Source organism: Ictalurus furcatus, chromosome 3 (genome assembly GCF_023375685.1).
Source record: "Ictalurus furcatus strain D&B chromosome 3, Billie_1.0, whole genome shotgun sequence".
Lineage (NCBI taxonomy): Eukaryota > Metazoa > Chordata > Actinopteri > Siluriformes > Ictaluridae > Ictalurus > Ictalurus furcatus.
In genome coordinates, this window is record NC_071257.1 from 12,251,225 (window position 1) to 12,262,033 (window position 10,809).

At 40.7% G+C, this 10,809-nt stretch overlaps 1 protein-coding gene across 1 annotated transcript; it reads right to left on the reverse strand.

Moving 5' to 3' along the window:
- Positions 1 to 3,803: 3,803 nt before the first annotated feature.
- LOC128605402 (potassium voltage-gated channel subfamily G member 3-like) lies at positions 3,804 to 10,329 on the reverse strand. The gene is made up of 2 exons (XM_053620801.1): positions 9,383 to 10,329; positions 3,804 to 6,872 (listed from the first exon to the last, which is right to left on the reverse strand). The coding sequence occupies exons 1-2, from the start codon at positions 10,039 to 10,041 to the stop codon at positions 6,227 to 6,229; spliced, it is 1,305 nt and encodes a 434-aa protein (XP_053476776.1). The 5' UTR covers positions 10,042 to 10,329; the 3' UTR covers positions 3,804 to 6,226.
- Positions 10,330 to 10,809: the final 480 nt, after the last annotated feature.

Consider the following 10,809-nt stretch of genomic DNA (forward strand, 5'->3'; position numbering starts at 1 on the left):
GGAGTTTGCCTAACCAGTCTACATGTGTTTTGTAGACTTGAAAAAGGCATATGACTGTGTCCCTCATGGGATCCTGTGGTGTGTGCTTAGGGAGTATGGGGTACTGGACTTGTTATTAGGAGCCATTAGGTACCTGTACAACTGAAACAAGAGTCTGGTCTGTATTTCCAATGTCAGGTCAGACTTGTTCCCAGTGTGCTTTGGGCTCCACCAGGGCTGCCCTTTGTCACAGATTATGTTCATGATTTTCATGGACAGAATTTCTAGGCACAGCCAAGGGGTGCAGGGGTTCCGGTGGTGACCTCAGGATCACATCTTTGTTATTTGCAGATGATGTGGTCCTGTTGGCTTCATCGAGCTGTGACCCCCAGGATGCTCTGGGGCAGTTTGTAGCTGAGTGTTAAGCGGCCAGGATGAGGGTCAGCACCTCCAAATCTGAGGCCATTTTTCCCAGCTGGAAGAATGCAAGAATCTGCATTCTGCAGTGGAGACTGATTATGTAGAGATATTTTGCTGTTACCTGTTACCACTATATTTGAAGTAGAGGATTTTTTAAATTGATATTCATAGGCTATTAAAAGTAAATGGCATTAGTCACCAATATCCAGTAATATTGGTTAGCCAACCATGATAACTATGTCTCTGTTCAGACCAGCCTTTATTCATAGTGACAGACTATACAGCCTTACCATTGAGTTCTTTCATGTTTACCTTTTCCGCATTTTATTAGGCCCTTTATACATTTTAAAACATTGCTCGTTGTCATTGGAGGGGCACAGTGGCTCATACCTCCAGGGTTGGGGGTTCGATTCCCGTCTCTGCCCTGTGAGAGTTTGTATGTTCTCCCCATGCCTCAAGGGTTTCCTCTGGGTAATCCAGTTTCCTCCCCCAATCTAAAGACATGGGCTGTACACTGATTGGCATCTCTGAATTGTCTGTAGTGTGTGAATGGGTGTGTGAGTGTGTGCAATTGTGCCCTGCGATGGGTTGGCACCCCATCCAGTGTGTCCCCTGCCTTGTGCCCTGAGTCCCCTGGGATAGGCTCCAGGCTCCCTGCGACCCTGTGTAGCATAAGCGGTAAATAAAATGGATGGATAGATGGGTTGTTGCCATCAGTATAGTGTGCACAGGTGCACTACAAACATTTTGTCAGCATTGATCTTGATCAAAGAGTGACATTTATTTTCTGCATGAGGAAAGATCATGTGGCAAGGTTTTAGACATCTTTAGGCAGATTTGAGAACCTGGCTCCTTAGCCAACATAATCTTTGCCGATCTTTTCAAAGTAAATAAAATATTTCCACATTATTTTGGTGAAAGATATTTTTGGTTTCTTAAAGTTGAGATTTCAAAGCATGTTATAGACGGAAAACAATATTTTGGTCAAAACCTTTGCCAGAATTCAGGCAAAGAGACATTTACATGTCTTTTCCCAGGCCACCACCTATTTCTCACGATACACTGAGTAAATGGCTTCAGTAACCTACGTCTTCTACCACTGCTTTGGTTAAATCTCTTAGGCATCCTGCATCTCCATGAATTCTCAAAGCGATACAGTTTGCAAAAATAAAACATTAATAAAATGAACACACAGAACATCACATTTAGCCATCAAGGATAAATTTATTTATGGTTGATCACAGAGTTGTTTCAGCCTTTACAGACACATATTTTATGCTACTTTATACAAAATAGAGTCTCTATTTTAAAAACATAGGGAACGCTAAAAACAATTTAAAAAAAGATTACTGGAATTTTAGACATTATGCTTAACTAGACTTTTACAAAAGTAGCCTAGCTACCTATCAATTAGTCTATAACAATATATCTAAACCCTAAAGTATCTTCAAGTTCAAATTCCCCTGCAAGAAACTCAAGCCTTGGAATAAGATAAGCAATTGTATTTTGAAATATTTTCCCCCTTTATTTACATTTTTTTTTTTTTTTTTTGAAAAACAGTCTGTTGGTTTACTTTATTCAATATTTGTGGACATTGTTGCACAATGTGGCAAACAATAGGCTTCATCCTCAAATGCCAGGAATCTATACAAATGTGGGTTCCAGTGAATACATTTAAAATTTCTCTACGATTGATATAACATGAAGTTATGAGTAAAATGACAAATGACAGTAAATTATACATATGGTAGGTAGTAGATTCATCACAGTGAACAGTGGCAGTATAAGAACACAATATCATAATGCACAATTTTCTGTATTGGCACTGTATTTTATATTAGCAGTTAAATTAATAGTACAAAATTTTTTATTTGTACATAAAATACTGTAACTCCCTATGCATATTAATTTCTTAAGTGATCCATAAGTCAATGAAGCTATGCATATCCTTAAACCTGTTTAAAGGGAAATGCTGAATATCATTTTCAGAATATTGTTAAAATAGCACTGACTAATTTTATATATCCTGTGAGAACTGAGGCAGTATTAGCAATTACAACCTCAATTACAAAAAAGTTGGGATGCTGTGTAAAATGTAAATAAAACAGAATGCAATGATTTGCAAACCTCATAAACCCACATGTTATTCACAATAGAATATAGAAAACATATCAAAACTTTAAACTGAGTAAATGTACCATTTTATGAAAAACATAAGGTAATTTTTAATTGGCCGGAACACATCTCAAAAAATTTGGGACGGGGACAACATAAGGCTGGAAAAGAAAGTGTTACTAAAAAGAAACAGCTGGAGGTTAATTGGCAACAGGTCAGTGACATTATTGGGTATAAAAAGAGTATCTTAGAGAGGCAGAGTCTTTTAGAAGTAAAGATGGGCAGAGGTTCACCAATCTGTGAGAAACTGTGTCCACAGTTTGTGGAGCAATTTCAGAATAATGTTCCTCAACGTAAAATTGACCCTGAAAAGGAGTAAGCGGTTGAAGATGGATGGATGGATGGATGGATGGATGGAACGTAAAATTGCGAAGACTATGAATATCTCATCATCTACAGTATATAATATCATCCAAAGATTCTGAGAATCTGGAGAAATCTCTGCGCATGGTACAAGAGTGAAAATCAGTATTGCATGCCTATGATCTTCGGGCACTCAGGTGGCACTGCATTAAAAACAGACATGATTCTATAATGGAAATCATTTCATGGGCTCAGAAACACCTCCAGAACTTGTTGTCTGTGAACGCAGTTCGCCATGCCACTCACAAATGCTGGTTAAAGTTCTATCATGCAAAGAAGAAGCTGTATGTGCACATGATCCAGAAACCCCACGGTCTTCTCTGGGCCAAAGCTCATTTAAAATGGACTGAGGCAAAGTGGAAAACTGTTTTGTGGTCAGACGAATTGAAATTTGAAATTCTTTTTGGAAACCATGGACGTTGTGTCCTCTAAACTAAAGAGGACTAAAGAGGAGCGGGACCATCTGGTTTTTTTATCAGCGGTCAGTTCGAAAGCCTGCATCTCTGATGGTATGAGGGTGCATTAGTGCCTATGGAATGGGCAGCTTGCACATCTAGAAAAGCACCATCAATGCTGAATGGTATATACTTAGATACTTATATATTTAGAGCAGCATATGCTTCCATCTAGATTCCATCCCATCTTTACTTCTGAGAGACTCTGCCTCTCTAGGATACTCTTTTTATACCCATTCATGTTACTGACCTGTTGCCAGTTAACCTAATTAGTTGCAAAATGTTCCTCCAGCTGTTTCTTTTTAGTAACACTTACTTTTCCAGCTTTTTGTTTCACCCGTCCCAACTTTTTTAAGACATGTTGTGGCCATCAAATTCAAAATTACCTTATTTTTTTCATTAAAATTGTACATTTCCTCAGTTTAAACATTTGATAGGTTTTCTATCTTTTACTGTGAATAACATATGGGTTTATGAGGTTTGCAAATCATTGCATTGTTTTTATTTACATTTATTTACATTTTACACAGCATCCCAACTTTTTTGCAGTTGGGGTTCTAATTAAATGATCGTCTTTATAAAATCTCATGGCTTAAGAGGGCTTTTGTCTAAACAACCTTTGGCACTCTAATTGATAGCCATGTTCATTTTCAGTGAAAACCTGAGATTTTTATTTAGGGTTTGGTTTACATAACATATACAGTAAATGAGAATTATGTTTGCCATATAAATTGAACTGGCCTTTAAGAGGTATTGGGATTAAAGTCTTTCATCATGACCTTCAGAAATTTGGATTTACACACTCATTTCTTAGATTTATCATCTGTGTTTATACAGAAATGACTCTCAAAGAGAGAGAGAGGCAGCAAAAACAGGGTCAGACAAAAAAAGAGAATCGTGAAAGCAGACCTCCCCTGTGACATGAAGCTTAATTATCAAAAAGGAAGATATAGCACATCAGGCACATCAGACACATCTTCATTCCTTTTATGGCCCTCACAATGGATCGTCTTCCAGTCAAGACATCTGTTTCTCAAGAGGAAAGCACTGAGATGACAGCAAATGAACGAAGATGCTCATTAGTGACAATAACAGCATTAGCAGGGAGGGGTATCACCCAGTTATAGGAAAAATTGCTGGAATTTGTGATGTTCACTTCCTTTTTTTAGAGTGTGATCTACAGTAAGTCAAAGATGTTTTTTTCACCTGTTTCTTGGGTGTGATATTACACCTCACCTTGCTTTAAAAGGAGACGTGCATGTGATATGAATAGCTAGAGTCCGTAGCATAAGCAACCGATTTACGTGGAATTTGGTCAGTATATTTTTTCTTTTACTCTGAGCAGGATCATTTTTCCCATGAATGAAAGTCTGCCCAATTTGTCTGAAAATGTACATAAGATGAAGTTTCAAATCTAAATAAAAAACGCCAATGAATAGATAAAGGGAACAGAATGCTTATCCATCTAACATTTATGTCATGTCCATTAGTTTGTTATTATTGTAGTCTACATTAGCATTTTTCTTATCATTATTTGTATTCATGTTTGGTATTACCTGTAACAACTTTTTCTCAGCAAACTCCTTGAATCCAATTCATTTATGACAAGAGGGTTGTGCCTAGAGGCAGCTAGGTTTTAAGATAATTCTTAAACCCTCTAGAGGGCTTTCTAGGAAAACCAGTTTTTGTCATAGTGTAGCACAATACTCAAAGCTCTTCACTGTTCAAGTTGGAGTGTAAAGACATATTGAGATACAAGGGAAGTGAATTGGGTGAACTTTATATGTATTGCATGGCCAAGCAAACTATCTATCAGTCTTCTCACTCAGTAGCTCACTGTGTTCCATTTGACATATTTGACAATGCTCCACAGTTGCCTACACAGCTAAGCATCTGTACTCTCTACTGCTCTCTGTCTATTTCTCTCCCTCTCTCGCTATTGGTTTTCCAATATCCCTGCAGATTTTGTGTCACACATCATTGGATTTTACACAATAATTTCAATGAGTGTTTGCACATTTCACCCTGTAATGCTTATATAGCTGAGTTCTGGGAACTTGTTTTTATACAAACAATGCAGTTATAATAAAAAGAACTCAGTGAAATGAGTTTAATTGGTTTTTTTCCCCTGTGTGTTTGCCAAAACCGTAGGATGTCTAGATGACATTCAGGAGCTAAAATCATTCAGTGGATGCATACCATGGCTAGTGGACGAAATGCATGTTTGTCTGGCTGTGAGGATGAAGCTTTTTAGCCCGTGTCGAGTGTGCATGTGGTCACTGGTAGACAAGTCAAAGCTGCCCACCAGCAGTTTCAGTAGCTTGCCCCTGACTTGGATATCTGGCCTGAAAGCCAATGTTTCCATGGTAGCCTTGCCTACGACTATGGAAGTGCAGTAACTGTCGTTATGGTAAAAACAGCACAGCTGAGTGAATTCTGGCTTCCGGAAAATTTGTGTATCAGAGGTGGATTTGGGTAAACCATGGAATCTCAACCTAGACCATGGAGGGACACAGAGTCCACAGTATTTGTTCCAACTATGCACCACAACACTTGACCTGACTGAATGGGTTCCAGTCTTTGTTTCTAGTGAAATCAGTTTATGTGGAGCAGGGCTGGAACGAATCCCTGTAGATACTGAGCTCCTCAGTGGACTGAGTTGAGTACCAGATGGGCTATGCACATGTAAGCTCTTTTAAGACCAAGCCCCTAAGCTCTACCTGAGACCAGATATTTGACTGAGTTGGATCATTCAGTGAGCCGAGGACCAACTGAATCTATAATTGAAACAGTGATAAGAAACAGGTCCACACTAAGGTCTGAAAGAGACACAGTCAGTTGAGGAACTCAGCCGAGAGGCTCCTGGTACAGCGAGCGGAGCGGAACTTGAGCTCATGGTAGCACTGCACGAAGCTGTGGTAGATAAAAGTAATGGGCAGTGCCAACAGCACTATGCCACTCACCACACAAATGCCTCCTAACACACGCCCTGGCACGGTGATGGGGTACATGTCTCCATAGCCGACAGTCGTCATGGAGATAATAACCCACCAGCAGGCGGCAGGGATGCTGGCATACTCCTCATTGCTGGATTTCAGGTCAAGCCCATGCTCAAGCAGCTGGGCCAGGGCCCCAAAAATTGCCATGGCCACGCAGATGAACACCAGTAGCATGACCATCTCACGGTAACAGCGGCGCAGTGTTAGGCCCAGCGTCTGCAGGCCCAGAAAGTGGCGAGCCAGCTTGATCACCCAGAAGATGCGCATCATGCGTAGCACACGCAGTGTCACACCAGCCCTCTGCAACTGTGAGTTCTCTCCAGTCAGGACTGTCATGGTCACGGAGATGTAGTAAGGCGTTATGGCCAGCAGGTCAATGATATTCAGTGGACGTCGCACAAACTCACACTTGTCACGTGACACAAGGAAACGCACAATGCACTCTGCTGTGAACCAGCCAATGCACACTGCCTCGATGATCCTAAGCAGACGCACATTTATGTGAAAGAAAATTGAGAGATGCATTAATAGAGAGGAAGCCATTGACTTAGCATGCATTTATAGTAGCAAGCTATATGATCTATATGAAATACTAAGCAAAGAGTCTAAGTAATTAAATTCCAATCATAGCCATCCAATTAAGAATCAGACACCTCTTTGGTACACTATATAAAGAGGTTTCCTATTCAGACTATTGGGTTTGGATCAAAATAAATCAGTGATATTCAGTTTGCAAAACTGCACACTAAATAATAATTTTCTAATCCAATTAGCATAGACATTATACACAAGATAAACAGTCAAGTTCATTAGGATGTGAAATTGAGTTATTATTACCTTGTGGAGACTATGCTACAGCGTTAGTCATGCAAGTGTTGAAACATGCTCTAAGACCTAGGAACATTTTTAGTTTAATAATGCTATTTTATTTAACAAGGTTTAGCTTTAGCATATGTGGTTTATAACTAAATTGATAATACTGATCAAACAACGCCAATTAAATTTGTTCAACAAACCACCTCAAAGCCATGTTCATCAAATGTGTTCAAATGAGTTTAAAATGACCTCGTTAAGTTCTATTTTCTGTTTTGAGACTGGCAAATTTAACAAAAATGCATAAAGGCATGTGCTGCTAGGTCTTAAAGAGTTCAGCTATCCAAAAGGAATTAAAACCACAGGTCCATTTCAGAGCCCAGTCAAGTATAATGTATATTTTAGCACTTTTAACATCACTATTTCCTAGTGAGAGGAGTTAAGATTTCTTTGTTATAAACAGAGGCAATGCTGGGCAACCAGAAAAGGAGTCAGTGGACACATGGTAATATGAGATAGGCTGAAGCATGTTTCTAGAGATCTCTTGTTACTTGAGATAAACATCAAGAAGTTTCACATCCACTTGAAAGATCCTGTATTAAATTGAATCCTCTACAAATTGCATTCCTTATGTAGATTTTGTTCTACTAAATTGCAAATGGTGGCCTAGTTAACCAGGAAAATCTTTATACCAAGTGGTGTGGAACTAATGGTGGTGTCAAAGGGACAGCATGTCCATATATAAAGATTTCTTACTGTGCAAACATTGAACTGGAATAAAAGCACATTTTTACAAACAGAACATATTTGCAATAACATCCTCTATCATGTATGGATGACTGTTTGTTTGCTTGAATGACAAACCTGACACCTCACCTAAACAGACCTTTCTCACACAATCTCTCTCTTTCTCTCTCTCTCTCTCTCACACACACACACACACACACACACACACACACACACTCACACACACACACACACACACACACACACACACGGACATAGAAAAGCCTGGGCACTCCGCAGGTACGAGCACCAGCACCTTCAGAACAGTCCAGGTGGCAATATAGATATAGGACAGACACATGAAGAGGTTAAAAGGACAGAAAAAACAACTGCAGAAAATGTGAAAGGAATTGTACTTAACAATTAATTTCATAGCTAAACCATCAATACGATTTTTAGTATGTTAACAATTTGTTAAGATATGCTACATATTTAACAGTACAACAAGAGAAGCCAACTTCACAAAGAATGTTACCCATATAACCCACCTACACATTAAAGAGTAATGTAATTGTTAGATAAATCACTGTACTAGTATAAGAATAATGTCTATACAACAAAATTTTACATTTTGAATTCACATTTACACTGTTGGAAATAGGTACTGTACAACAGTGTAAAAGTCAGTTAAGAGCCAAATATCTACCCTAAAGTAAGTTTATATATATATATATATATATAGTACTGTAACTATACAGGCACACATTCCAGGGATTATCTTTTCTAACACGAATTGTGCATTCTAGTACCCTTTTGTCCATGAAAGAGTACAGTGATTATGTAATTCCAGATGCACACTGTAAGAGTTAATTAAACACTCGGCATTTTGTTTCATGGCCTACATTGAACTCAACGACGCTTCAGAACCGTGGACAGGTGCAGTTATGATTGAATTAACCCATTTGCGCAGTAAGCATTATGAACAGATAATTTGCCCTAGAAAATAACTTATATTTTCAATATAAATGTTGTGTTACTTTATTCAGTTTCACTAGGCACATTTAAATGCCACCGGTTTTCAAGTGCAGTGAATGTGTACATACTGCATTGTTTATAGTGTCTGCTCGGTCAATGCTAAATCGCAGGATTTCATTAAATATGAAGCGTTTACAGAAGTCAAAAGTTCATTCTACCATGAGGATTTTAATATGTAGCCTATTTTATGTTTTATGATCGAAGACAAAAGACGAACATTTAGAAACTGTAACAAAACACAAGACAAAACACAAGTCAATAGGGCTTGGACACGTGAAGTAGTGTGTGGTATAAAAACTGTCTTGGTCAGAGATCATGCACATGATCAACGATAACAGGACCACTTAAAACGTGCTTTGACAATTTCTCAGCAGTGCATCGTGCATGAAAGGGACTAGGAAAAAAAGGCATAAATACCCGGCCGGATGGTCTATAGACTCTGTGTACCTGTGCTCCTCCACCATGTTACTTTCGGCAGTTTTCCAGTCGGGCAGAGTGCTCGCGCACAGGAGCACCATGGACACAATGACGAAGAGGACGGAGACGGAAGCGAGGATCTGCGCGGCCACTGAGGACGCGGGCTCCTCGAAGGTCCTGCGCATGCTCTCGAGCCACTTGGCGTCTTTTACGCGGCCAGTGCCTCGCCGCCTCAGCTGCTCTTGCTCCTTTTGGTCATCTCTGTCTTCGACGTGGCGCTCCTCCTCGGTGAAGTGCGTGCATGTGTCGGACATGCGATCGTCCAGACGACGCTGGCAGCACAGTTCCAGGTGTGAGCTTTCCAAACCCCAGTAGATCATCTCGTTGTAGAAGGAGAGCTCGCACATGCGTGGCACTATGCGCAGTTTGCCGTGCTTCACGTAGAACATGAGGAAGCCGAATGCCTCAGCGTGCCGGTCGAAGAAGAACTCGTTGCGCTCCCGATCGTAGTCGTCGCACACTTCGAGCACCTCTCGCTCCGACGCGCAGCTGTGCAGGCGGCTCACTCTCCTCAGAGGGAAGTCCTTCAGCACATCCATGGGGAAAGCGTACCGCGTGCCGCCCACGTTTAAGATGCAAACGCTTTGGCCAAACTTCATCCTCGAGAGCCTTCAGCGAGCACACGATAGAAAAGTGCCAATCTTGGCGAACTGCAGGCAGATGGAGAAACTCCGTGGCTGCGCGTTAGTCTCGGAGCGCATGTTTTGGCCGTCTTCAAGTGGAGCACTAAAGGTTGGCAAAAACTCTAAAGACCCTGATGCAGTCTCCGTGGATATTAGGCTCGGAGTGAAAACTTGGAAGTGCGAGCGCCGACGCGGACGATAGTGCGGCGTCACCGTGCCGCTGTCAAACCGAGGAAAGCAGAAGTGATGTCAGGCGCGCGCACAGACTCGCGGCGCGCGCACACGCACACACAAACGTGTACAGAGACATTTAAACACGTGCACGCACTCACACATACATGCGAGCGCACGTTCTTGGTATCTCCAAGTTTTGAGCTAAACGGCAAATTGTGTGATTATATTAAGTTGTGTTATACTGCATCGGTCGCACTATGTACTGATAACTGAACGCATATGCACACCTATACAAATTCAAATGGGTTTAAGTTTTAGGGAACAGGAGCAGATTTTGCGATGCGAACAGCAGCACAACTAGAGGGCGCCTCCTCCCTTTGTTCCCTCATTGCTCTCTTCGTGTGCAAAACAATCCCCCATTCCTCACACCTACACGTTGACTAAAGTTAGAAGTACTTTTGAATCAGTGCAGCCTACAACAGGTACATGAAATCATGCACCCCCTTGTGCAGCAATAACTGCAAATAGTCGTTTCCGGTAACTGTTGATAAGTCCTAGACATTGGCTTAG

Excerpts from the sequence above, each read along its gene's own strand:
- LOC128605402 (XM_053620801.1), bottom strand. The coding sequence starts at position 10,041 with ATGAAGTTTGGCCAAAGCGTTTGCATCTTAAACGTGGGCGGCACGCGG. Across the intron at positions 6,873-9,382 it reads TCTATAGACCATCCGGCCGG|GATCATCGAGGCAGTGTGCA; the intron begins GTATTTATGCCT and ends GCGTCTGCTTAG.